This window comes from Mycteria americana, unplaced genomic scaffold, assembly GCF_035582795.1.
Source record: "Mycteria americana isolate JAX WOST 10 ecotype Jacksonville Zoo and Gardens unplaced genomic scaffold, USCA_MyAme_1.0 Scaffold_156, whole genome shotgun sequence".
Lineage (NCBI taxonomy): Eukaryota > Metazoa > Chordata > Aves > Ciconiiformes > Ciconiidae > Mycteria > Mycteria americana.
In genome coordinates, this window is record NW_027445496.1 from 2,435 (window position 1) to 29,004 (window position 26,570).

At 66.7% G+C, this 26,570-nt stretch overlaps 2 protein-coding genes across 2 annotated transcripts; both read right to left on the reverse strand.

The window, feature by feature from the left end:
• Positions 1-252: 252 nt before the first annotated feature.
• Positions 253-15,836, reverse strand: LOC142403264 (uncharacterized). Its single transcript, XM_075489472.1, has 8 exons — positions 15,558-15,836; positions 12,778-12,843; positions 12,556-12,667; positions 12,358-12,452; positions 10,185-10,823; positions 7,928-7,986; positions 2,216-2,309; positions 253-695 (listed from the first exon to the last, which is right to left on the reverse strand). Exons 1-8 carry the CDS (start codon positions 15,693-15,695, stop codon positions 528-530), a joined length of 1,371 nt encoding a protein of 456 aa, XP_075345587.1. The 5' UTR covers positions 15,696-15,836; the 3' UTR covers positions 253-527.
• Positions 15,837-17,630: 1,794 nt separating this feature from the next.
• Positions 17,631-26,176, reverse strand: LOC142403267 (large neutral amino acids transporter small subunit 2-like). Its single transcript, XM_075489477.1, has 12 exons — positions 25,969-26,176; positions 25,537-25,882; positions 24,888-25,092; positions 24,645-24,796; positions 22,809-22,934; positions 21,205-21,358; positions 20,998-21,121; positions 20,792-20,895; positions 19,362-19,458; positions 19,121-19,270; positions 18,852-19,029; positions 17,631-17,899 (listed from the first exon to the last, which is right to left on the reverse strand). Exons 2-12 carry the CDS (start codon positions 25,706-25,708, stop codon positions 17,760-17,762), a joined length of 1,602 nt encoding a protein of 533 aa, XP_075345592.1. The 5' UTR covers positions 25,709-25,882; positions 25,969-26,176; the 3' UTR covers positions 17,631-17,759.
• Positions 26,177-26,570: the final 394 nt, after the last annotated feature.

Sequence of the window (26,570 nt, forward strand, 5' to 3'; positions counted from 1 at the left end):
GACAGACTTGGGGGTCCCGGGGCTCCTTCAGCAGACGTAGGGCGGCCCCAGGAGACACGTGGGGGTCACGGAGACCTTCGAGTTTGGTCTTGGGTGGCCCCAGAAGACCCTCGGGGGTCCTGAAGTCCTTGAGATGATGCTGGTTGCCCCCAGGAGACACTTGGGGGTCCCAGAGCTCCTTGAGATGACGTCGGTTGCCCCCCGGAGAAACTTGGGGGTCCCAGGGGTCCTTCAGCAGACGTGGGGCGGCCCCAAGGTCCTTCAGGCGTTGGGTGCCCCCCCCCCCCGCCCCCCAAGCGAGACGCGGGGGGTTCCTGGAGGTCCTCGAGATCTGGGGCGCCCCCCAAGCGAGACGTCGGGGCTCGCGGGGGTCCTTCAGGTGTGGGGTGCCCCCCAAGCGAGACGTGGGGGGGGGGGGTGTCCCACGAGTCCTCCAGATGGTGGGCGACCCCCAAAGACGGGGGGCCCAAAGGTCCTCCAGATGGGGGGTGCCCCCCAAGTGAGACGGTGGGGGTCCCGGAGGTCCTTCAACCGGGTTCGGGTGCCCCCCAAGTGAGATGTTGGGGGTCCCAGAGGTCCTTCGGGTGTTGGGTGCCCCCCAAGTGAGACGTTGGGGGTCCGGGAGGTCCGTGGGGTGGCGCTGGGTGCCCCCCCCAAGGGAGACGTGGGGGTCCCGGGGGTCCTTTAAGCCAGCGCTGGGTGCCCAAAAGAGAGACGTTTGGGGGGTCCTGGGGGTCCCGGGGGGCCGTGGGGCGCAGCCAGCTGCCCCCCAAGTCAGACTGGGGGGGGCGGGGGGGGGGGAGCCGCCATGGGGCGCCCCCCAAGTGGAGGGGGAGGTGTTTGCGCAGCGATGCGGGGCGCCCCCCGAGTAACTATGGCGGCCCCGGTTTAAACTGGGGGGGCGGGGTGTGTCCATAGGGGCTGGCACGGATGTGGGGTGCCCCCCAAGTAAAGGCGGGGGGTGTCCTCAAGCGCTGTGGGGCACCCCCAAAGTAAGCCAGGGGTCCCCTTGGTGCTTGTGCCCCCGTGGGGTGCCCCCTAAGTAAATATGGGGGTCCCAGAGGCGCTCGGGGCAGCGTGGGGTGCCCCCTAAGTAAATACGGGGGTCCCAGAGGCGCTCGGGGCAGTGTGGGGTGCCCCCTAAGTAAACACGGGGGTCCCAGAGGCGCTCGGGGCAGCGTGGGGTGCCCCCTAAGTAAATATGGGGGTCCCAGAGGCGCTCGGGGCAGTGTGGGGTGCCCCCTAAGTAAACACGGGGGTCCCAGAGGCGCCCACAGCAGTGTGGGGTGCCCCCTAAGTAAATATGGGGGTCCCAGAGGCGCTCGGGGCAGCGTGGGGTGCCCCCTAAGTAAACACGGGGGTCCCAGAGGCGCTCGGGGCAGCGTGGGGTGCCCCCTAAGTAAATACGGGGGTCCCAGAGGCACCCACAGCAGTGTGGGGTGCCCCCTAAGTAGATACGGGGGTCCCAGAGGCGCTCGGGGCAGTGTGGGGTGCCCCCTAAGTAGATACAGGGGTCCTGGAGGTGCTGGTGTGGGGCACCCCCTAAGTACGGGGGGGTGCCACAGGTGCTGGTAACGCTGTGGGGCACCCCCTAAGTACGGGGGTGCTGGAAACGCCAATGTGGGGCACCCCCTAAGTAACTATCGGGGTCCCAAAGGGGCTCAGGTCAGCGTGGGGGGCCCCCCCCAAGTGCTTTGCGCCCACGTGGGGCGCCCCCCAAGTAAAGTCGGGGGTCCCATAGGCATCTTGCGGTGCTGTGGGGCGCCCCCTAAGTAGGACAGGGCCCGTAGATGTGGGGCACCCCCTAAACGAAGACGGAGACCCCCGCGAAGAGCCTCGCCGCTGGGGGGTGCCCCATAAGTGAACGGGGGGCTCCCTGCCGCCACGGGGCACCCCCTAAGTGACTACAGGGCTCCCCGGATGCTGGCAGCGCTATGGGGCGCCCCATAAGCGAATCTATAGGTTCCCTGAGTGCCGGCAGCGCTATGGGGTGCCCCCCGAGCAAACGGGGGGCGCCCCCTAAGTGATTCTAGGGGTCCCCCGGCTGCCGGCGGCACCGTGGGGTGCCCCCCAAGCGAGGCCGGGGGGTGCGCGACGGGGGTTCAGCGGGGCAGAGGCTGGGGGCGCGGGGAAGGGCCCCTCCCCCCCACCTGCCCCACACTTTGGGGGTGTCGCCGCCCCCTCCCTCCCCCCCCCCCCACCCCCCCCAGGTTACCTCTGGGTCCGGGGGGCGCTCGGGGGGGGCGCTGGGGGGGGAGCCCCCCGCCCCGGGGGGGGGTCCCGGCTCCATGGGCACCGCCGGCTCCTCGCTGTGGGGACGGGGAGGGGGGATCAGTGGGGCTGGACCCCCCCAGCCCCATAGATCCTGCGCGGGGGGGGGCCCTGCCCCACAGAGTCCCTAAATGGGGGGTCCCTGCCCCACAGAGCCCCTAAATGGGGGGTCCCTGCCCCACACACACCCGCCAGAACCCTAAATGGGGGGTCCCTGCCCCACAGAGCCTCTAAATGGGGGGTCCCTGCCCCATAGAGCCCCTAAATGGAGGTCCCTGCCCCACAGAGCCCCTACAGAGCCCCTAAATGGGGGTCCCTGCCCCACAGAGCCCCTAAATGAGGGAGTCCCTGCCCCACAGAGCCCCTAAATGGGGTTCCCTGCCCCACACACACCCCCCAGAACCCTAAATGGGGGGTCCCTGCCCCACAGCCCCCCTACAGAGCCCCTAAATGGAGCTCCCTGCCCCATAGAGCCCCCAAACGGGGGGTCCCTGCCCCACACAGCCTCTCCATGGAGGGTCCCTGCCCCACAGCCCCCCCCCCCCCCAGAGCCCCAAACGAGGGGTCCCTGCCCCACAGCCCCCCCCCCCCCCCAGAGCCCCAAAGGGGGGGGTCCCTGCCCCACGGAGCCCCCGCCACCTTGCGACGGCTCCCAACGCCCCCCACCCCTGCCCCACGCTCGGGGGGTTCCCAGCCCCCCAGAAGCCCCCCCCAGCGCCCCACAGCGGCCCCCCAGCCCCCCCACAACGCCCTGCCAGCCCCCCAGCTCCACACCCCCCCCCCCCACCCCCAAGCCTCCCCAGCCCCCCCCCCCCCAGCCCCCCGGCACACCGGTTGGGGGGCGGGCCGTGGGGCGGGCCGTGGGGCAGGCCGTGGGGCAGGCCGTGGGTCTCACCCCTCCTCGCAGCCGGCCAGCATGGCGGCCCCCCCGGGCGGAGGGGTCCCCCCCTCTCTATTGTGCGGGGGAGCCGCAGGCAGGCGGGGCGGCCATCTTGCCGCTTACCCACAAGCCCCCGCGGAGGCGCGGGGGAGGGGGAGGGGCGGGGGAGGGGGAGGGGCTCCGACCACCGCCGCATCCCCCGGGGGGCGGGGGCCGGACCCGGACCCACACCCGCCCCTGCCCCACACCCGCCCCTGCCCCACAGCCGCCCCACGGCGCCCCCCCCCCCTCCCCTATAGGCATCCCCAGCGGCCCCCTAAGGACCCCCACGTCACCTATAGGGAGCCCCCAGCCCCCCGCCGGCACCTATAGGGCCCCACACGGCACCTATAGAGCCCCCTACAGCCCCCATACGGCCCCTGCTGGCACCTATAGAGCCCCCTACAGCACCTATAGAGCCCCCTACAGCACCTATAGAGCCCCCTACAGCCCCCATACAGTCCCCGCCGGCACCTATAGAGCTCCCTACAGCCCCCATCAGCACCTATAGAGCCCCCTACAGCCCCCATACAGTCCCCGCCGGCACCTATAGAGCTCCCTACAGCCCCCATACAGCAGCTATAGAGCCCCCTACAGCCCCCATACGGCCCCTGCTGGCACCTATAGAGCCCCCTACAGCCCCCATCAGCACCTATAGAGCCCCCTACAGCCCCCATACGGCCCCTGCTGGCACCTATAGAGCCCCCTACAGCCCCTGCCAGCACCTATAGAGCCCCCTACAGCCCCCATACAGTCCCCGCCGGCACCTATAGAGCTCCCTACAGCCCCCATCAGCACCTATACAGCCCCCTACAGCCCCCATACGGCCCCTGCTGGCACCTATAGAGCCCCCTACAGCCCCCATCAGCACCTATAGAGCCCCCTACAGCCCCCATACGGCCCCCGCCGGCACCTATAGAGCCCCCTACAGCCCCCATACAGCACCTATAGAGCCCCCTACAGCCCCCATACGGTCCCTGCCGGCACCTATAGAGCCCCCTACAGCCCCTGCCAGCACCTATAGAGCCCCCTACAGCCCCCATACGGCCCCCACCAGCACCTATAGAGCCCCCTACAGCCCCCATCAGCACCTATAGAGTCCCCTCCAGCCCCCACACAGTCCCCGCCGGCACCTATAGAACCCCCTCCAGCCCCCACACAGCCCCTGTCGGCACCTATAGAGCCCCCTACAGCCCCTGCCGGCACCTATAGAGCCGCCTACAGCCCCCCCGGACTCCCTCCGTCACCTATAGAGTCCCCTAGATGCCCTATACAGCTTCCCTGGACCCCCTCTGTCACCTTCAGAGCCTCCTATATCCCCTATACAGCACCGCCAGACCCTATCACCTACAGAGTCTCCTATATTCTCCATACAGCCCCGCTGGATCCTCTGTCACCTGTAAAGCCTCCTATATCCCCCATACAGCACCCCGGGACCCCCACAGCAACTCCTGTCATCTATAGAATCTTCTATATATCCTAGACAATCCCCAAACACCCCCGTGACCTATGCACCTGCCTATATTTCCTATACAGCCCCTGCAGACCCCCCCAGCGACCCCCATGACCTATAGAGTTCCCTATACCCTCTATAGAGCCACCCCCGGACCCGCCCTGGGACACCCCCATCACCTATAGACCCACCTATATCCCCTACAGAGCCCCACCCAGACCCCCATGATCTATACGTTCTCTGTATCACCTGTAAACCCCCCCCGGACCCCCCTCCTTCACCTATAGAGCCTCTTATATGCCCTATGGAGCCCCCCAGAGACACGCCCATGACCTACAGAACCCCCTATATCCCCTACAGAGCCCCCCAGCACCCCCATGATGTATAGAGCTCCTACGTTCCCTACAGAGCCCCCCCAACTCCCAGAGACACCCCCCCGTCGCCTACACAACCCCTTATATCTCCTATAGAGCACCCCCAAACCCCCACAGAAACACCTGCAGTGCCTATAGGGCGTCCTGTATGTTCTATACGGCCCTCCCCAGCCGCTCCCATCACGTATAGCACGGGCCCAGGAACACCCTCATCACCTATAGACACCATATATCCCCTATAGGACCCCCCCCAACACCTATAGATGCCCCTATATCCCCCACGGGGACCCCCCATCACCAACAGAGCCTCCCCAGACACCCATAAAGACGCCGCCCTCACCTATAGACACCATATATCCTCCATACAACCCTCCCCTCACGTGTAAAGGCTCCTATATCCCTCATGGAATGCCCCCGCGGCCCCCCCATCACCTATAGACGCTCCTATATCCCCCATAGGTCCCCCCAATGACCTGTAGATGCTTCTATATTTCTCACAGAATGCCCCCATGGACCCCCCTCACCTATAGACAGCCCTATATGCCCCGTAGGACCCCCTCACGACTACCCCCATCCCCTATAGACACCGTATATCCCCCACAAGACAACCCCAGGGTCTCCAAAGACCTCGCACCCCCATCACCTATAGAGCCCCTACATCCCCCATAGGAGCCCCCCAGGGACCCCCCATCACCTATAGAGCTCCTACATCCCCCATAGGAGCCCCCCAGGGACCCCCCATCACCTATAGAGCCCCTACATCCCCCATAGGAGCCCCCCAGGGACCCCCCATCACCTATAGACATCCCTATATGCCCCACAGGAGCCCCCCAGGGCCCCCCAACACCTATAGACACCGCCATATCCCCCACAGGGACCCCCGTCATCTATACACCTCCCTATAACGCCCATAAGAGCCCCCCAGAAATGCTCGTATCTCCTATAGACACCGTATATCCCCCCCAAGTCACACCCAAGGTCTCCACAGCCCCCTCCCATCACCTATAGAGACCCTACATCCCTCACAGGACCCCCCCCATCCTCTATAGACGTCCCTATATCCGCCACAGGAGCTCCCCCAGGGCCACCCCATCACCTATAGAGCTCCTACATCCCCCCCAGGACCCCCCCCTCCCCTATAGATGCCTCTATATGCCCCACAGAAGCCCCCCAGGGGCCTCCCCATGCCTAGGTGTTACTATACACCCCATAAGACACGCCCCAAACCCCCCCCATCACCTATAGACACCCCTATATGCCCCCCAGGACCCCCCATCCCCTACAGACAGCCCTATACCCCCCCCCCCCGACCTCCCCCTCACCTATAGAGCCCTCTATATCCCCCACAGGACCTGCCATGGAACCCCGTCACCTATAGACATCCCTATATCCCCCATAAAAGCCTCCCACGGACTGCTCATCACCTATAGACACTCCTACATCCCACATAGCACCCCCCATCACCTACAGACACCCCTATATCCCCCCCCAGGAGCCTCCCATCCCCTATACGTGCCCCTCCATCCCCCATAGGACCCCCCCTAGGGACTCCCCATCCCCTATAGACACTGTATATCCCCCCCAGGACCCCCCCCAGGGTCTCCAAAGCCCCCCCCACCCCCTATAGCTGCTGTATATCTGCCATAGGCCCCCCCCAATCGCTTATAGACAGCGTATATCCCCCCCCCAAGGTCTCCAAGGCCCACCCCATCCCCTACAGACAGCCCCCTGTCCCCTATAGCCCCCCCGTCCCCTATAGGGACCCTCCCCGTCCCCAATAGACCCCCTCCCTGTCCCCTATAGGGACCCCATCCCCTATAGGGACTCCCTCCATCCCCTATAGTGACCCCCCGTCCCCTATATAGCCCCTCCCCAGTCCCTATAAAACCCCTCCCCAGCCCCTATAGGCCCCCCATCCCCCATAGGGACCCTCCTGCCCCCTATAGGTCCCCCCCCGCCCCCTACAGAACCCCCCCTGTGCCCTACAGGGACCCTCCCCGTCCCCTATAGCCCCCCATCCCCTATAGAACCCCCCTGCCCCTATATAGCTCCTCCCCAGCCACTATAGACCCCCCCATCCCCTATAGCCCCCCCCCCGTCCCCTATAGAACGCCTCCCATCACCTATAGGGACCCCCCCATCTCCTACAGAACCCCTCCCATCCCCTATAGGGACCCCCCCATCCCCTATAGAACCCCTCCCATTCCCTATAGCCCCCCCCGTCCCCTATAGGGACCCCTCCCATCCCCTATAGGGACCCCTCCCATCCCCTATAGGGACCCTCCCATCCCCTATAGAACCCCCCGTCCCCTACACAACCGCTCCCATCCCCTATAGGCCCCCCCCCATCCCCTACAGAACTCCTCCCATCCCCTATAGGGACCCCCCCATTCCCTATAGCCCGCCCCCGTCCCCTATAGAACCCCCCATCCCATACAGAACCCCTCCCATCCCCTATAGGGACCCCCCCATCCCCTATAGAACCCCTCCCATCCCCTATAGGGACCCCTCCCATCCCCTATAGGGATCCCCCCCATCCCCTATAGCCCCCCCCATCCCCTACAGAACCCCCCCCCGTCCCCTATAGGGACCCCTCCCATCCCCTACAGAACCCCCCCCATCCCCTATAGGGACCCCTCCCATCCCCTACAGAACCCCCCCCATCCCCTATAGGAACCCCCCCATCCCCTATAGGGACCCCCCCGTCCCCTACAGAACCCCCCCGTCCCCTATAGCCCCCCCCGTCCCCTATAGGGACCCCTCCCATCCCCTATAGGGACCCCTCCCATCCCCTATAGGGCTCCCCCATCCCCTATAGGGACCCTCCCATCCCCTATAGAACCCCCCCGTCCCCTATAGGGACCCTCCCATTCCCTATAGAGCCCCCCCGTCCCCTATAGCCCCACTCACCGCGGGGGCTGGTTCGGGGGGCAGGCGGCCGCCGCCCCCCCGGGACCCTCGGGGCCGTCCTGCGGAGACAGGGGCGGGGCAACCCGTCGGGACTGGGAGCCTCCCAGTTGGGGCCCAGCTGGGGCTCGGGGGCTCCCAGTCGGGCCCCAAGTGCTCCCAGTTGGGCCCCAGTTGGGTCAAGGTGCTCCCAGTTGGGTCTGGGGACTCCCAGTTGGGCCTACGTGCTCCCAATTGAGTCCCAGTTGGGTCAAGGTGCCCCCAGTCAGGTCCCAGTTGGGCCTAAGTTCTCCCAGTTGGGCCTAGGGGGTCCCAGTTGGGTCCCAGTTGGGCCAAGGTGCCCCCAGTTGGGTTTGGGGACTCCCAGTTGAGCTGAGGTGCCCCCAGTTGGGTCAAGGTGCCCCCAGTTGGCTCCCAGTTGGGCCTAAGTGCTCCCAGTTGGGTCCCAGTTGGGTTTGGGGACTCCCAGTTGGGTCCCAGTTGGGTCAAGGTGCCCCCAGTTGGCTCCCAGTTGGGCCTAAGTGCTCCCAGTTGGATCCCAGTTGGGTTTGGGGACTCGCAGTTGGGTCCCAGTTGGGTTTGGGGACTCCCAGTTGAGCTGAGGTGCCTCCAGTTGGGTCCCAGTTGGGTCAAGGTGCCCCCAGTTGGGTCCCAGTTGGGTTTGGGGACTCCCAGTTGGGTCCCAGTTGGGTCAAGGTGCTCCCAGTTGGGTCCCAGTTGGGTTTGGGGACTCCCAGTTGGGTCCCAGTTGGGCCAAGGTGCTCCCAGTTGGGTCCCAGTTGGGTTTGGGGACTCCCAGTTGGGTCCCAGTTGGGCCAAGGTGCCCCCAGTTGGCTCCCAGTTGGGCCTAAGTGCTCCCAGTTGGGTCCCAGTTGGGTTTGGGGACTCCCAGTTGGGTCCCAGTTGGGCCAAGGTGCTCCCAGTTGGGTCCCAGTTGGGTTTGGGGACTCCCAGTTGGGTCCCAGTTGGGCCAAGGTGCCCCCAGTTGGCTCCCAGTTGGGCCTAAGTGCTCCCAATTGGGTCCCAGTTGGGTCAAGGTGCCCCCAGTCAGGTCCCAGTTGGGCCTAAGTTCTCCCAGTTGGGCCTAGGGGGTCCCAGTTGGGTCCCAGTTGGGCCAAGGTGCCCCCAGTTGGGTTTGGGGACTCCCAGTTGAGCTGAGGTGCCCCCAGTTGGGTCCCAGTTGGGCCTAAGTGCTCCCAGTTGGGTCCCAGTTGGGTTTGGGGACTCCCAGTTGGGTCCCAGTTGGGCCAAGGTGCCCCCAGTTGGCTCCCAGTTGGGCCTAAGTGCTCCCAGTTGGGTCCCAGTTGGGTTTGGGGACTCCCAGTTGGGTCCCAGTTGGGTCAAGGTGCCCCCAGTTGGCTCCCAGTTGGGCCTAAGTGCTCCCAATTGGGTCCCAGTTGGGTCAAGGTGCCCCCAGTGAGGTCCCAGTTGGGCCTAAGTTCTCCCAGTTGGGCCTAGGGGGTCCCAGTTGGGTCCCAGTTGGGCCTAGGGGATCCCAGTTGGGTTTGGGGACTCCCAGTTGAGCTGAGGTGCCCCCAGTTGGGTCCCAGTTGGGTCAAGGTGCCCCCAGTTGGCTCCCAGTTGGGCCTAAGTGCTCCCAGTTGGGTCCCAGTTGGGTTTGGGGACTCCCAGTTGGGTCCCAGTTGGGTCAAGGTGCCCCCAGTTGGGTCCCAGTTGGGTTTGGGAACTCGCAGTTGGGTCCCAGTTGGGCCAAGGTGCCCCCAGTTGGGTCCCAGTTGGGTTTGGGGACTCCCAGTTGGGTCCCAGTTGGGCCAAGGTGCCCCCAGTTGGCTCCCAGTTGGGCCTAAGTGCTCGCAGTTGGGTCCCAGTTGGGTTTGGGGACTCCCAGTTGGGTCCCAGTTGGGTTTGGGGACTCCCAGTCGGGTCCCAGTTGGGCTGAGGTGCCCCCAGTTGGCTCCCAGTTGGGCGTAGGGGGTCCCAGTTGGGCCAAGGTGCCCCCAGTTGGCTCCCAGTTGGGTTTGGGGACTCCCAGTTGGGTCCCAGTTGGCCCAAATTGCCCCCAGTTGGCTCCCAGTTGGGCCTAAGTGCTCCCAGTCGGGCCTAAGTGCTCCCAGTCGGCTCCCAGTTGGGCCTAGGGGGTCCCAGTTGGGCCAAGGTGCTCCCAGTTGGGTCCCAGTTGGGTTTGGGGACTCCCAGTCGGGTCCCAGTTGGGCCGAGGTGCCCCCAGTTGGCTCCCAGTCGGGTTTGGGGACTCCCAGTGGGGTCCCAGTCGGCCCCGCCCCCCCCCTCCCCCGCTCACCTTCCTGCTGCCGGCGCTGCTGGCGGGCGACGCCGGGGGGGAGGGGGAGCTGGCGCGGGAGGAGGCGGAGGGCGAGGAGGAGGAGGAGGAGGAGGAGGAGCGGGAGGAAGCCCGGCGCCGGCCCCGCCCCCCCGGGGAGGGGGAGGGCTCGCGGCCGCCGGCGTCCCCCGGGGAGGGGGGAGGGGTCTCCTTGGTGAGGAGGGGGGGGGGGGGCTCCTCTCCCCGCGGGGGGGGCGGCTGGGCGGCCCCCTCGGTCAGCGGCGGGGGGGAGGGGGAGGCGGGCGGGGCCGCGGCCGCGGCGGGGGAGGGGGAGGGCTCGGGCTCCTCCCGGGCCCGGCCGGGCGGGGGGGGCTCTTCGGCGGGCGGGGGGGGCCCCTCGCGGGGCGGGGGGGGCCCCTCGCTCTCCTGGGGGGGGGCGCCCTCGTCCGGCTGGCGCTGGCTGGGGGGCTCCCCCGCTTCGGGGGGCTTCGCCGCCGCCGCCTCCTCCTCCTCGTCCTCCTCTTCTTCCTCTTCCTCCTCCTCCTCCTCTTCTTCCTCCTCCTCCTCTTCCTCGCCCGGCTTCAGGGGGGGCCGCCCCCCACCCCGGCGGCCGCGGGGGGGCCCCTCCGCCCCCACGTCGGGGGGCTTGGCGCCTCGAGCCTGCGGGGGAGGGGCGGCGGGGGTTAGGGGGGGGCCGGCCCCGTGACGTAGCGGGGGGACCCCGAGACGGGCGGCGCCCCCCCCAAAATACAGCGAAACGCCCCAAAACGGGAGCGGAAGAGACCCGAGGCGCGAGGAAACCCCCCCAAAACGCGAGGCCGAGCGCCCCGAGGGGGGGGGGAAGCGCCCCACAACGCGGGGAAACCCCCTCAAAACGCGGGGGAAAGCGCCCCAAAACCGGAGGAAACCCCCCAAAAGGTCACAGAAATCCCCCCCAGGTTTGAGAAAACGCGCCCAAAACGCGGGGAAACGAGAAAACAACCCAAAGCGTAACAGCCCCCCCAAAATCCACCCAAACGCGCCCAAAAATCCCCTCGAACGCGCGCAAAAACGCCTGAAACTTGAAACGCGCAAATCCGCCCAAAACGTGAAGAAACCGCCCCAAAACGCGAGGAGAAAACCCCCCCGAAGGAGAAAAGCAGCCCAAAGCGCGGAAAACAAACCCAAAGGCGAGGCAAAGCCTCCCACGAGGGGGGGAAAAGCGCCCCAGCGTTGGGAAAAAATGCCCCAAAACGAGAGGACAAACCCCCCCCACGAGAAAAACGTCCCAAAAAGCGAAAAACAAACCCAAAAACCCAAATATGCGGAAAAATCCCCCCAAACCGTGAGGAGAAAATGGCCCCAAAACACCCGCAAAGGAGAAAACCGCCCCGAAACGCGGAAAAAACCCAAACAACCCCAAATACGAGCAAAAATCCTCCCCAAATGTAAAAAGCCCCAAAAGACGAGAAAAAAATCCCCCCTAACGCCCCCAAACGCAAAAACCACCCCAAAATGTGAAAAAAAAACCACCCCAAAACCCAAAGGTGAGGCAAATCCCCCCAAAACGTGAGGAACCCCCCCCCCCAAAACGTGAGGAACCCCCCCAATTCCTGGGGAAAAATCCCCCCAAAACGCCCCAAAAGAGAAAAACGCCCCAAAACGTGAAAAACCCACCACCCCGAGCCTAAATATGAGGAAAAATCCTCCCAAAATGTAAAAAAAAGCCCCAAAAGATGCAGAAAAAATTGCTCCTAATGCCCCCAAAGGCGAAAACCACCCCAAAATGGGGGGAAAAAGAAAAAAAAAAAGACTGAAATGTGAGGCAAATCCCCCCAATTCCTGAGGCAAATCCCCCCAAAACGCCCCAAAACATGAAAAAAACCTACCCCCAACCCAAATACGACCAAAAATCCTCCCAAAATGTAAAAAGACGCCCCAAAAGGTGAGGAGAAAACACCCCCTAACGCCCCCAAAGCCGAAACCCACCCCAAAATGTGAAAAAAAACCCAAAAAAGACTCAAACGTGAGGCAAATCCCCCCAATTCCTCAGGCAGCCCCCCCAAAACACGAGGCAAAGCCCCCCAAGGCCCTGGGAATTGGCCCCAAACCCCGGGAAACGCCTGAAAACGCTCCGGGGGACCCCAAACCCGGGGGGGGACCCCAAACTGGGGGGGGACCCCCAAAGCCGGGGGGGGGACGGACCCCTCCTCACCTGCCGGAGGTGCCCGGCGCGCCGCTCCTGCCTCCGTCCCCCCTCTTCGTCCGAGTCCTCGGGCTCCTGGGGCGCGGGGCCGCTTCTCCCCGAAGCTGAGGGGAAGAGGGCAAAAATTAGGGGGTCAGACCCTCCCCCCACCGCCGCCCCCCACTTTTTTTGGGGTGCGGGGGTCCCGTCCCCCCCCCAACCCCTCACCTTCCAGCTCGGCCGCCTCCCGGGCCTCCCGCTCCAGCCGCTGCTGCAGCAGCTCCTGCTGCTTCTCCAGGTATTGCTTGATGAAGCTGTTCTGGCTCATCTCCTCCCCGATCTGGGGGGGCACAGGGGGTCCCCAATAAATTTGGGGGGGGCACAGAGGGGCTTAAGGGGTCCCCAATGAATTTATTTTATTTTTTTTTGGGGGGGGGGGGGGTCTCTCACCTGGGAGTTGGGCTGGAAGGTGGCGTGGGGGGTCGAGTGCTTCTGGAGGTTCTCCAGCATCAGCGCCTGGAGGACAAAGAGGGGTGGGGGGGGTTAAAGGGGGGAGCCCCCCCCCCCCCCCAAATTTCTCACCCCGCACCCCCCCATCGCCTCCTCCGCAAGGTCGCTGTGGGGGTGGCAGCCCCCCAAAATCCCCCAGACCCCCCCTAAGGTCACTTAAGGGGTGTCAGCTTGGGGACCCCCCCCCCCCCACAAAGCCCACTGAAGGGGGTCCCCTGTCAGCCCCCCCACCCCAAACCCCCCCAAAACCTCCTCAGCCCCACCCAAAACATCCCCAGACCCCCCCAAACCTCCTCACCCCCCCCAAACCTCCCCAGACCCCCCCAAAACCTCCTCAGCCCCCCCAAACCTCCCCACCCCCCCAAAACATCCCCAGACCCCCCCAAAACCTCCTCACCCTCCCCCAAAACATCCCCAGATCCCCCCAAAACCTCCTCACCCTCCCCCAAACATCCCCAGACCCCCCCAAAACCTCCTCACCCCCCCAAAACATCCCCAGATCCCCCCAAAACATCCCCAGACCCCCCGAAACCTCCTCACCCCCCCCAAAACCTCCCCCAGACCCCCCCTCACTTCACTAAGGGGGGGTCCTGATGCCCCAAAATCCCCCCAAACCTCCCCAAAGTGTGTGGGGGGGTCCCCTATGGCCCCCCCCAAATCTCCTCACAGCCCCCCGTCAAACTCTCCCCAAAACACCATTTTTCCCCTCAACTCTCCTCACAAACTCCCCCAAAACGCCACTTTTACCACCAATCCCCGCGCAAACTCCCCCCCCCATGTGATTTTTCACCCCAAATCCCTCACAAACTCCCCAAAACCAGGAGTTTTACCTCAAATCCCCCCGGACCCCTCCCCCCCCCGCCCCAAACTCCCCAAAACCGCGACTTTCACCTCAAATCACCTCACAGCCCGCCCCAAGCAGGAGTTGTACCCCAAACCTCCTTGCAACCTCCCCAAACCTGCTGTTTCTACCCCAAATCCCCCCACAGCCCCCCAAAAATGTGACTTTTACCTCAAACCTCCCCCCAAACCGGGACTTTTCCCTCAAATCCCCTCACAGCCCCCCCCAAAAGGTGATTTTAATCTCAATTCTCCCCCCAAAACTTCCCCAAACCGGGACTTTTACCTCAAATCCCCTCACGGTCGCCCATCAAACGTGATTTTTACCTCAATTCTCCCCCAAAACCGCGAGTTTTACCCCCAATCCCCTCACGGTCCTCCCCAAACTCCCCCAAAACGTGATTTTTATCTCAAGTCTCCCCCAAAAACAGGGACTTTGACCTCAAATCCCCCATCAAACACGGTTTTTACCTCAGTTCTCCCCCCAAACCGTGAATTTTATCCCCCATCCCCTCGCAGCTCCCCAAAATACGATTTTTACTTCAAATCTCCCCCCACACCGCAACTCTTATCTCAAATCCTCTCACGGTCCCCCCTAAACTCCCCAAAATCGAGACTTTTACCTCAAACCTCCCCCCAAACCGGGACTTTTACCTCAAATCCCCTCGCAGTCCCCCCTCAACGCGATTTTAACCTCAGTTCTCCCCCCAAAACTCCCCCAAATCGGGACTTTTACCTCAAATCTCCTCACAGTCCCCCATCAAACGTGATTTTTACATCGATTCTCCCCCCAAACCACGAGTTTTACCTCAAATCCTCTCACGATCCCCCCTAAACTCCCCCAAAACGCGACTTTTACCTCAAACCTCCCCCCCGAACCGGGACTTTTACCTCAAATCCCCTCACAGCCCTCCCCAAAACGTGCTTTTACCCTCAATCCTCCCCCCAAACCGGGCTTTTTACTCCAAATCTCCTCAGAGTCCTGCCCAAAAACGTGAATTTTATCCCAAACCTCCCCCCAAACGCGGGCTTTCACCTCAAATCCTCCCACAACCCCCGAAAAAACGTGCTTTTAACCTCAATTCTCCCCCCAAAACCGGGGCTTTCACCTCAAATCCTCTCACAACCCCCGAAAAAACGTGCTTTTAACCTCAATTCTCCCCCCAAAACCGGGGCTTTCACCTCAAATCCTCTCACAACCCCCGAAAAAACGTGCTTTTAACCTCAATTCTCCCCCCAAAACCGGGGCTTTCACCTCAAATCCTCTCACAACCCCCGAAAAAACGTGCTTTTAACCTCAATTCTCCCCTCAAAACCGGGGCTTTCACCTCAAATCCCCTCACACCCCCCTCAACCACAACTTTTACCTCAATCCTCCCCCCAAACCCCAACTTTTACCTCAAATCCCCTTACACCCCCCCCGAAACACAACTTTCACCTCAATCCTCCCCCCAAACGCCATTTTTATCTCAAACCTCCCCCCCAAACCACGACTTTTACCTCAAATCCCCTCACACCCCCCCCACCCATAACTTTTACCTCAATCCTCCCCCCAAACCTCGACTTTTACCCCCCCCAAACCGCGATTTTTACCTCAAACCTCCCCCCCCCCGCCCCAAACCGCGACTTTTACCTCAAATCCCCTCAGCTCAGGGGGGGTCTCTCCCCCCCCCCCCCAAGGACCCCCCCCCGCGATCCCGCTCTGCGCATGCGCGCAGCTCCCCTCAGCCGTTGGCGGGAAAACGGGGCGGTAGGGGGGAGACGAGAGAACGGGGCGATGGCGCATGCGCCGCCGGTAACCGCCTCCCCCCCCCCCCCCCCCCCCGTCCGCCTTTCCCCTTCTCCTCAGCTCCCCCCGGCCGGGGCCCGGCCGCCCTCACCCCGCGGAGCCGCTTGATGAGGGCGCTTTTCTGTCCGCTCTTGGCCAGGCCGCGTTGCTCCAAAGCCGCCTTCAGGTCGGCGACGCGGAGCAGATGGAGCGGCCGCCCGTCCAGAGTCACCTCCTCCCCGTCCGCCATCTTGTGTGGCGCCGCTCAACCGCTCCCCAACCCAGCGCCCGCCCCGCGCGACGCTTCGGCTCCTTCCGGAGGGAGATTCGGCAACTTCCGGAAACGCTTCGGCTCTTTCCGTCACCCTTCGGCTCCCTCCGACCCCGCTTCGGCTCTTTCCGGACGCGCTTCGTTTACTTCCGCCGACGCTTCGGCTCCACCCGCTTCGGCTCTTTCCGTCCCCGCTTCGGCTCTTTCCGCCCCCGCTTCGGCTCTTTCCGCCCCCGCTTCGGCTCTTTCCGCCTCCCCTTCGGCTCTTTCCGCTCCCGCTTCGGCTCTTTCCGCCTCCCCTTCGGCTCTTTCCGCTCCCGCTTCGGCTCTTTCCGCCCCCGCTTCGGCTCTTTCCGCTCCCGCTTCGGCTCTTTCCGCTCCCGCTTCGGCTCTTTCCGCCTCCCCTTCGGCTCTTTCCGCTCCCGCTTCGGCTCTTTCCGTCCCCGCTTCGGCTCTTTCCGCCTCGCCTTCGGCTCTTTCCGCTCCCGCTTCGGCTCTTTCCGCCCTCGCTTCGGCTCTTTCCGCCTCCCCTTCGGCTCTTTCCGCCCCCGCTTCGGCTCTTTCCGCCTCCCCTTCGCCTCTTTCCGCTTCCCTTCGCCTCTTTCCGCCGACCCGGAAGCGAAGCTTCCTCCTCCCCCCGCCTCTTTCGGCCTTTCCCCACCCGGAAGCGCTCGGCTCTTTCCGGGGAGGAGCGCGGGCGGACCGCGGGGAGGACCGTGGTGACGTAGGAACCCCCCCCTCCCCCACCCCCCCCAAGCCTTCATTTTTGTAGGACCTACACAAACACACCCCCCCCCCGCGATGACGCAGCCCCCGCCTTTGCTGACGTCATTAACGCCGCCCCACGCCTTCGCTGCAAGAACCTTTATTGACGTAGGACCTACGCGCCCCCCGCCGCCCCTCCCCCCGCCGCCCCAGCCCCGCCCCCCGCATTTGTTTACGTAGGACCTACAAAAAAAACAAAACCCACAAAAGGGGGGGTGGGGGTGGGGCCACACCACGTGACCCCAGGCCCCCCCCCTTCCCCCCCCATCCGGGGATTTGGGGGGGAGGAGGGGGCGGGGCTGGCGCTTCCAGGCTGGGCCCCACGGATCTGTGGGGAGATGGGGGGGAGGTTAGGGGCTGTGGGGCAGGGCTATGGGGAGGATCACGGGGGCTATGGGGCAGGAGGAGGAGCTGTGGGGCAGGACTATGGGGCAAGAGAGGGAGCTCTGGGGCAGGGGGGAGAGCTATGGGGCAAGAGAGGGAGCTCTGGGGCAGGGCTATGGGGCAGGATGGAGGGCTATGGGGCAGGATGGGGGGCTATGGGGGCTATGGGGCAGGGCTATAGGGCAGGATGGGGGGCTATGGGGCAGGGCTATGGGGCAGGAGGAGGAGATATGGGGCAGGGCTATGGGGCAGGATGGAGGGCCATGGGGCAGGATGGGGGGCTATGGGGCAGGGCTATGGGGCAGGAGGAGATATGGGGCAGGACGAGGAGATATGGGGCAGGGCTATGGGGCAGGATGGAGGACTATGGGGCAGGATGGGGGGCTATGGGGCAGGGCTATAGGGCAGGATGGGGGGCTATGGGGCAGGGCTATGAGACAGGGCTATGGGGCAGGATGGGAGGCTATGGGGCAGGACTATGGGGCAGCATGGGGGCCTATGGGGCAGGGCTGTGGGGCAGGGCTATGGGGCAGGATGGGGGCTATGGGGCAGGGCTATGGGGCAGGTTCTTACCTGGAGAAGCCGGAGCTTGGGGGGGTGGTGGGCGGGGCCAGCCGGTGGGGGCGGGGCTCCCAAAGAAGCCCCGCCCCCACCAGCCACCTCCTCCCCCCCCCCCCCCCCCCTTTCCGTGGGGCTGGCTCGGGGGTCCGCTCCTCCGCCGTGGGGCGGCCGCGCCGTGGGGCGCCCCACGGCAGGGCCGGGGGGGGAAGGGGCTGGGTTTAAGGCACTGGGGCAGCCGTGGGGCTGCGCTGTGGGGCAGGAGAAGGCACTGCGGGGTGGGGGGGGGGGGGCCAGCCCCACGGGGCTCAGGTGTGGGGCTGGGGGAGGCGGGGCTCAGTCGTGGGGCCGGGAGGTGAGGGGCTGCTGCTGGTCGCCGTGGGGCGCGGGGGCGGCGCCGTGGGGCGCGGCGGCGTCGCCGCCGGCGAGGGGGTACACCACCAGGCAGAGGCGCTGCCCGAAGCGCGTCAGGGCGTCTGCGGGAGAGGGGCTGTGACCCACGGCCGCCCCACGGCGCCCCATAGACCACAGCCACCCCCCCCCCCCCACAGAACCCCAGTACCGGTCTCTCCGCTGCCCCCCAGTGCCCCACATGAGCCCCCAGCACCCCCCAGCACCCCATAGTGCCCCCCAGCACCCCACAGCGCCCCACATCACCCCACATCGCCCCCAAACACCCCCCAGACCCCAACCACCCCCCCCCCACCGCCATTAGTGGTCTCCCTGCTGCCCCCCCAGTGCCCCACATCCACCCACAGTGCCCCACATCGCCCCATAGCCCCCCACAGTGCCCCACATCACCCCCAAACACCCCTCAGACCGCAACCACCCCCCCCCACGACCCCATTCCCCATCTCCCCACTGCCCCCCAGTGCCCCACATCGCCCCATAACCCCCCACATTGCCCCCAAACACCCCTCAAACCACAACCCCCCCCCCCACAACCCCATTCCCCATCTCCCCGCCGCCCCCCCGGCGCCCCACATCGCCCCATAGCCCCCCCTCACCCCATAGCCCCCCACATCGCCCCCAAACACCCCTCAAACCACACCCCCCCCCACAACCCCATTCCCCATCTCCCCGCCGCCCCCCCAGCGCCCCACATTACCCCATAGCCCCCCCCTCACCCCATAGCCCCCCACATCGCCCCACAGCCCCCCACATCGCCCCCCACATCGCCCCCAAACACCCCTCAAACCACAACCCCCCCCCCCAACCCCATTCCCCATCTCCCCGTCACCCCCCCAGCGCCCCACATCGCCCCATAGCCCCCCACATCGCCCCATAGCCCCCCCCTCACCCCATAGCCCCCCACATCGCCCCCAAACACCCCTCAAACCACAACCCCCCCCCCCCACAACCCCATTCCCCATCTCCCCGCCGCACACCTCACACCCCCCCCCAGCGCCCCCCAGCTCCCCCGCTGACCCATAGCGCGGCGCAGGGCGGGGGGCCGGGGCCCCCCCCGCACGCCCAGCAGGTAGAGGGGGGCGCCGGTGGCCATGATGCCCAGGCCGATGCCGCAGACCAGGGGCTCGGACCAGAGGGAGAAGAGCAGGAGGGCGGCCCAGAAGAGCAGGTACAGGGCGGGGAAGCACAGGCTGACCTGGGGGAGGGGGGGGTGAGGGAGGACGGACGGGGTGACGCCGCGGGGAGGGGGACGGGGGCGGGGGGGGGGCGCGGAGGGCGTGGCTCACCCGGATGGGGCGCGGCCGGCGCGGCTGCCGCCAGCGCAGGGCCACCAGCCCGGCGACGGTGACGCCGTACCACAGGTAGTTGACGAAGCCCACGTAGTTGATGAGGGTGTAGATGTCGCCCGTCACCAGCATCAGCAGGGTGGACACGCACTGGAAGGGCGGGGCGGGGCGGGGTGGGGCGGGGCGTCACGGAGACCCGCCCGCCGCCCCGCCCCAACCCCCCACGGCCGCGCCCACTCACGGTGACCAGCAGGGCGGGGATGGGGGTGCGCCGCTCCACGTGGATCATGGCCAGCAGGGCCGGCAGGTGGCCCTCCCGCGCCCCCGCGTAGAACAGCCTGGGGGGGGGAGGGGAGGGGAGGGGCCGTGACGTCAGAGGGGGGCGGGGCTTGCGGGGGTGGGGACAGAGACACCCAACCCCCCCACCCCCCCACCCCCCCGGTCCCGGTCCCCCGGGGTGGCAGCAGGGCTGGGGAGGGGGGGGGCGTGGCTTCGGAAGGGGGGGCGTGGCTTGTGGGGAAGGGGGCGGGGCTTCGGGGGCGGGGCTTGTGTGGGGGCGGGGACAGGGGGACATGAGACACACCCCCCCAGGTGGGAGTGGGGCTGGGGAGGGAGGGTGTGGCTTCGGGAGGGGGGCGTGGCTTGTGGGGAAGGGGGTGTGGCTTCGAGGGGCGTGGCTTCGGGGGCGGGGCTTGTGTGAGGGGCGGGGACGGGGGAACATGAGACACACCCCCCCCAGGTGGGGCTGGGGAGGGAGGGTGTGGCTTGTGGGGAGGGGGCGTGGCTTTGGGGGCGGGGCTTGTGTGGGGGCGGGGACAGGGTGTGATGGACACACCCCCCCAAGGGGCGGGAGCAAGGCTGGGGAGGGCGTGGCTTTTGGGAGGGGGGCGTGGCTTTGCACAGGTGGGGTTTTGGGGGGGTGGGGCTTCAGGGAGGGGCGGGGCCAGGGGAAGGGAGGGATCCCCAGGAGATGGGAGCAGGGATGGGGGGGGTGTGGTTTTGGGAAGGGGGTGTGGCCTCGTGGGGCGGGACTTTCATGGAGGGGCGTGGCTAGGGAAAGGGACAGGACCAGGCCATGTCACTCCTGGGGGTGTGGCTCCACAAAGGGGCGTGGCTACATAGCCACTCCCAGGGGCTGGCATGCCCTGAGGGGGCGGAGCTCTAAAAGGGGGCGTGACCAAGCGATGCCACTCCTGGGGGTGTGGCTCCCACAAGGGGCGTGGCCAAGCTATGCCACCCCCAGTGGGGCGGAGCCCTAGGAGTAGGTGTGGCCTCACACACCACCCCAGGAGGGCGTGGCTCGCCGAAGGGGGCGTGGCTTAACGCCCCACCCCGGGGGCGTGTCCCGTGAAGAGGGGGGCGGAGCCCCAGAAAAGTGGGTGTGTCCACCCCCCCCCCGGGGCCACGGCTCCTTAAAGGGGCAGGGCCAGCGCACGCCACTCCGAGGGGGGGCTCCACCCCCTGAGAGGGGCGTGGCCACACGAGGGGGCGTGACCACCCCCTGGGGGCGTGGCTACAGAAGGGGCGGGGCCAGGAGAGGGGGGAGCCCCAGGCAGGCCCACACGGGGCGGGGGGGGGGGGGGATGATGATGACGAGGAGGAGAGGACTGTGTGATGTCATCGGGGAAAGGGGGCGCGGCCGCGTGACGTCAGAGGGGGGGGCGCACTCACCGCGAGCAGGTGAAGAGGGAGCCGTTGACCCCCCCGAAGGTGGAGAGGGCGACGGCGAGCGGCATCACCCAGGCCATGACGCCCAGCACCTTCTGCCCGAACGTCTGCGGGGAGGGGACGGCGGGGACGAAGGGCGTGGCGGGGCGTGGCCAGAAAGGGGCGTGGCGCCCCGCCCCCGGGGGGGGGGGTGGGGGCCGCTCACTCACCACGGCGACGGCGTTGGAGTCCAGCAGCTCCTGGGGGGACATGGCGGTGACGTAGGCCACGTTGGCGAAGACGTAGACGAAGGTGACGAGGGGGATGGAGATGAAGATGGCCCTGGGCAGGTTGCTGGGGGGGGGGGGGAGGGGCAGAGGGGGGTGAGGACCCCCCAAAACCCCCCCGAGCCCCCCCCCCCCGGCCCCGGCCCGCACCGGTAGGGATCCACCAGCTCCTCGGTGACGTAGTTGAGGAAGTTCCAGCCGCCGTAGGCGAAGGAGCCCTGGAGGAAGGCCAGCGCCACCCGCCCCGCCGCCGGCGGCTGCCAGAAGGAGAAGGCCTGCCGGGGGGCCAGCCAGAAGTGCTCCCCTGGGGGGCGGGGGGGGTCAGCGGGGGGGTTTGGGGGGGGCCCGAGGGTGATTAGAGGGGGTTTGGGGGGGGGCTAAGGGTGATTTGGGGGGGTTTGGGGGGGCCTAGGGGTGATTGGGGGGGGCCTGGGGGGCCCTAGGGGTAATTAGAGGTGGGTTTGGGGGGGCTAAGGGTGATTTGGGGGGGGGTTGGGGGGGCCTAAGGGTGATTGGGGGGGGCTGGGGGTGATTAGAGGGGGTTTGGGGGGGGGCTAAGGGTGATTTGGGGGGGCTAAGGGTGATTTGGGGGGGTTTGGGGGGCCCTAGGGGTAATTAGAGGTGGGTTTGGGGGGGCTAAGGGGGATTTGGGGGGGGCCCGAGGGTGATTAGAGGGGGTTTGGGGGGGGCTAAGGGTGATTTGGGGGGGCTAAGGGGGATTTGGGGGGGTTTGGGGGGCCCTAGGGGTAATTAGAGGGGGGTTTGGGGGGGCTAAAGGAGATTTGGGGGGGGCCTGAGGGTGATTAGAGGGGGTTTGGGGGGGCTAAGAGTGATTTGGGAGGGGCTAAGGGTGATTTGGGGGGGGTTGGAGGGGCCTAGGGGTGATTGGGGGGGGCCTGGGGGTGATTCGGGGGGGGTTGGGAGGGGCCTGGGGGGCCCTAGGGGTAATTAGAGGGGGGTTTGGGGGGGCTAAGGGGGATTTGGGGGGGCCTAGGGGGGGCCCTGGGGCAATTAGGGGGGGCGTGGAAGGGGCCTAGGGCTCATTAGGGGAGTTGTGGGCGTAATTGGGGGGGGGGGGGGGCCGGGGTAATTAGGGGGTATGGGGGGGCCTCAGGGGTAATTAAGGGGTGCAGGGGGGGTCCCCAGGGTAATTAGGGGGTGTGTGGGGGTCCCAGGGGTAATTAAGGGGTGTGGTGGGGTCCCAGGGGTAATTAAGGGGTGCGGGGGGGGTCCCCGGGGTAATTAGGGGGTGTGGGGGGGGTCCCCGGGGTAATTAAGGGGTGCGGGGGGGTCCCAGAGGTAATTAAGGGGTGTGGGGGGGTGTCAGGGGTAATTGAGGGGTGCAGGGGACGGTCCCAGAGGTAATTAACGGGTGTGGAGAGGGTCCCAGGGGTAATTAAGGGGTGCAGGGGGGGGTCCCCAGGGTAATTAAGGAGTGTGGGGGGGTCCCCGGGGTAATTAAGGGGTGTAGGGGGGTCCCAGGGGTAATTAGGGGGTGTGGGGGGATCCCAGGGGTAATTAGGGGGTGTGTGGGGGTCCCCGGGGTAATTAGGGGGTGCGGGGGGGTCCCCGGGGTAACCCGAGGGGGCGCGGGGAGCCCCGGGAGGCGTTTGGGGGGGGGCCCAAGAGGCTCTTAGGGACCACGGGGGTGGGGCCGGGGGGCAGGGACCACGTTTGGGGGGGTTTGGGGGTCCGGGGGGGGGTTGGGGGGTCCAGGGGGGTTTTGGGGGGGTTCGGGGGGGTTCGGGGCTGACCCTTGCAGATCTGGAAGATGCCGGTGCCGATGATGAGGGCGAGGGCCAGCAGCTTGCCGGCGGTGAAGACGTCCTGCACCCGGGTGGCCCAGCGCACGCTGGCGCAGTTCACCCACGTCAGCAGCACTGCGGGGGGAGGGGAGGGGGGGGGAGGGTGGGGGAGGGGCAGGGGCTGCCGCACCCCCGGCACCCCCCCCCCGCCCGGACAACAGGCGGCGGCGGGGAACCCCCCCCCGGGATCGGTGTCTCTGCGGGGAGCAGCTCCCCGTGCGTCCGTCCGCCTGTAGGCAGGAGCTCGCCGTGCGTCCGTCCGCCTGTAGGCAGGGGCTGAGCACGGACAGGCAACAGGCGCACGCTGCCTGTAGGCAGGAGCTCCTCCGCCTGTAGGCAGGGCCTCACCGGGTACAGGCAACAGGCGGGAGCTCGTCCGCCTGTAGGCAGGGGCTGAGCACGGACAGGCAACAGGCGCACGCTGCCTGCAGGCAGGAGCTCGTCCGCCTGTAGGCAGGGGCTCACCGGGTACAGGCAGCAGGCAGGAGCTCCTCCGCCTGTAGGCAGCTCGCCCCGCACGGGCAACAGCCCCACGTCTGCCTGTACGTAGGCAGGAGCTCGTCCGCCTGTAGGCAGCAGCTCGCCATGTGTCCGTCTGCCTGTAGGCAGGGGCTGAGCACGGACAGGCAACAGGCGCACGCTGCCTGTAGGCAGGAGCTCGTCTGCCTGTAGGCAGGGCCTCACTGGGTACAGGCAACAGGCGCACGCTGCCTGTAGGCAGGAGCTCCTGCGCCTGTAGGCAGGGGCTCACCCCGTACAGGCAACAGTCCTGCCTCTGCCTGTACATAAACAAGAACTCGTCCGCCTGTAGGCAGGAGCTTGCCACGTACAGGCAGCAGGCAGGAGCTCGTCCGCCTGTAGGCAGCTCACCCCGCATGGGCAACAGCCCCGCGTCTGCCTGTATGCAAGCAGGAGCTCGTCTGCCTGTAGGCAGGAGCTCACGACAGGCAGGAGCTCGCCGTGCGTCTGTCCGCCTGTAGGCAGGGGCTGCGCACGGACAGGCAACAGGCGCACGCTGCCCGTAGGCAGGAGCTCGTCCGCCTGTAGGCAGGAGCTCACGACAGGCAGGAGCTCGCCGTGTGTCTGTCTGCCTGTAGGCAAGGGCTGAGCACGGACAGGCAACAGGCGCACGCTGCCTGTAGGCAGGAGCTTCTCCGCCTGTAGGCAGGGGCTCACCCCGTACAGGCAACAGTCCTGCCTCTGCCTGTACATAAACAAGAACTCGTCCGCCTGTAGGCAGGAGCTCGCCACATACAGGCAGCAGGCAGGAGCTCGTCTGCCTGGAGGCAGGGGCTGAGCCCGGACAGGCAACAGGCGCACGCTGCCTGCAGGCAGGAGCTCGTCTGCCTGTAGGCAGGGCCTCACCGGGTACAGGCAACAGGCAGGAGCTCGTCTGCCTGTAGGCAGGGCCTCACCGGGTACAGGCAACAGGCAGGAGCTCGGCTGCCTGTAGGCAGCTCGCCCCGCAGCTCGCCCCGCACGAGCAACAGCCCCACGTCTGCCTGTACGTAGGCAGGAGCTCGTCCGCCTGTAGCAGGGGCTCACGACAGGCAGGAGCTCGCCGTGCGTCCGTCCGCCTGTAGGCAGGGGCTGAGCACGGACAGGCAACAGGCGCACGCTGCCTGTAGGCAGGAGCTCCTCCGCCTGTAGGCAGGGGCTCACCGGGTACAGGCAGCCCCCACACGCTGCCCGTAGGCAGGAGCCCGTCCGCCTGTAGGCAAGGGGCTCACCCCGCGCCGTTCCGGGGGTTCGTGCGGGGGTAGGGGCGCCGCGGGGGGTACTCACGCAGGCAGGCGGCGGCCAGGAGGCGCAGGCCGGGCTCGGGGGCGGGGCAGTCGGGGAAGAGGGGGTGCAGGACGTAGTTGGCGAAGGTGAGGGCGATGACGGCCTGGTTGGTGGGGTAGATGACCAGCACCGCGATCCACAGCCGCAGGAACCTGCCGGAGAGGGGGGGGGGGGGCCGCCGTCACCCCCCTCGCCCCATAGATCCCCCCCCCCCCCGCCCCACGGCCGGCCCCACGGACTCACCCCGCCAGCCCCCCGAAGATCTCCTTGACGTAGGCGTAGTCGCCGCCGGAGCGCGGGATGGTGACGCCCAGCTCGGCGTAGCACAGGGCCCCCACGGCCGTCACCGCCCCCGTCGCGCCCCACACCAGCAGGGCCAGCCCCACGCACCCCGCGTTCTCCAGCACCCCTTTGGGGGAGACGAAGATCCCCGAGCCGATGATGTTGCCTGCCGGTGACGTCGTCGCCGTCACGCCGTGACCTCACGCCGTGACCTCGCGCCGACCCGGGGGGGGGGTGGGGGGGGGCGTCACCCCGAGGGTTGGAGTTTCGCCCCGGGGGTGCGGGGCGGACTCTGACCCACGGGGGGAAAGGCGTGGGGCAGCCCCGTGCCCCCCCCCCGTCCGTTTTGTGGGCCGCCCCACGCCTGCCGGGGGACACCCCCCCCGAAACACCCCCCCCCAACCCTGGGACGCCCCCAAAGTGCCCCCCCCGGTGGGTGTCGGGGTGGGGGGATCCCCCCTAGATGGGTCGTTTTGGGGGGATCCCCCCCTCCCCACGGCACCGCAATCGCCTCAAGGTGACAGCGGCGGCTATTTATAGCCTGGGGGGGGGGGGGTTGGGGGGGACACGGGGGCGTGGGGGGGCCGGGGGAGCCCCCCCCCCGACTCACCCACGATGATGCCGCAGGCGCTGAGCAGCCCGATCTCCTTCTTCAAGGCCACGCCGCCGCCATCATCGCCCCCTCCTCCTCCTCCTCCTTCTCCTCCTCCTCCTCCATCTTCTTTTTCGGGGGGGTCCCCTTTCTCCGGGGGGGAACCCCGCTGCCGGGCGCCCTCCGTCATGGCGACCGGGTGTTGTTTTGGGGGTTGTTTTTAGGGGGTGGGGGTGGTGGTGGGGGGGGGGGTTGTTTATTCGCTCCCCTCTTCCGGACGGCGTCGCAGGGGGCGGTTCTCCTCAGCGGCGCCGCTCCCCCATGGAGGGCGGGGGGTGGGGGTTCTCCTCGGGGTTTTGGGGTGCTGTAAGGGGGGAAAGGGGGGAGTTTAGGGGGGGCTGAAGGCCAAGGTGGGGGCGGCCGACCCCCTCCTCCCCTCCTTCCAAATACCTGGTGGGCGAGCGGAGCGCGTCTGCCCCCCTTTCTCCTTGCCGGCGACCTTCGGTCTCCCCTCTCGGCCGAGACGCTGATAACGGGGAGCGGACTTTCCCCCCCCAGGTGAAGGAGGAGGAGGAGGAGGAAGAAGGAGGAGAGGAAGGAGGAGGAGGGGGGCTCGGTCACGTGGGAGCCCCATCCTGCCTCCAGCCCCAAAATTCCCCGAGTTGGCCTCAGCCCCCCCCCCCCTTGCCTCTGAACCCCCCCCGTGACCCCTCGTCCCCCCCAATCCCCCCCTACGCTCCCCCATAGTCCCCCTCCAGCCCCCCCATTCCCCTCACAGCACCCATATAACCCCATTTCCCCTCATATTCTCCCCATTTTTCCCCTCATAGTCTGCCTCATTGCTTCTCAAGCCCCCCATTATCCCTCAAGCCCCCCCATTTCCCCTCATATTCCCCCTATACCCCACATTTCCTCTCAAGCCCCCCCATTTCCCCTCATATTTCCCCTATACCCCCCCATTTCCCCTCATATTTCCCCTATACCCCCCCCTTTCCCCTCATATTTCCCCTATACCCCCCATTTCCTCTCACGCCCCCCCATTTTCCCCCCTT

Coding starts and splice junctions, on each gene's coding strand:
- LOC142403264 (XM_075489472.1), bottom strand. CDS start 15,695: ATGGCGGACGGGGAGGAGGTGACTCTGGACGGGCGGCCGCTCCATCTG. Junction 12,844..15,557: donor TCATCAAGCGGCTCCGCGGG/GTGAGGGCGGCC, acceptor TTTGTCCTCCAG/GCGCTGATGCTGGAGAACCT. Junction 7,987..10,184: donor GCAGCGCCGGCAGCAGGAAG/GTGAGCGGGGGA, acceptor CTGTCTCCGCAG/GACGGCCCCGAGGGTCCCGG.
- LOC142403267 (XM_075489477.1), bottom strand. CDS start 25,708: ATGACGGAGGGCGCCCGGCAGCGGGGTTCCCCCCCGGAGAAAGGGGAC. Junction 22,935..24,644: donor CCTGGCCGCCGCCTGCCTGC/GTGAGTACCCCC, acceptor CTCCCCCCGCAG/TGCTGCTGACGTGGGTGAAC. Junction 21,359..22,808: donor CATCTTCCAGATCTGCAAGG/GTCAGCCCCGAA, acceptor CCCGCCCCCCAG/GGGAGCACTTCTGGCTGGCC.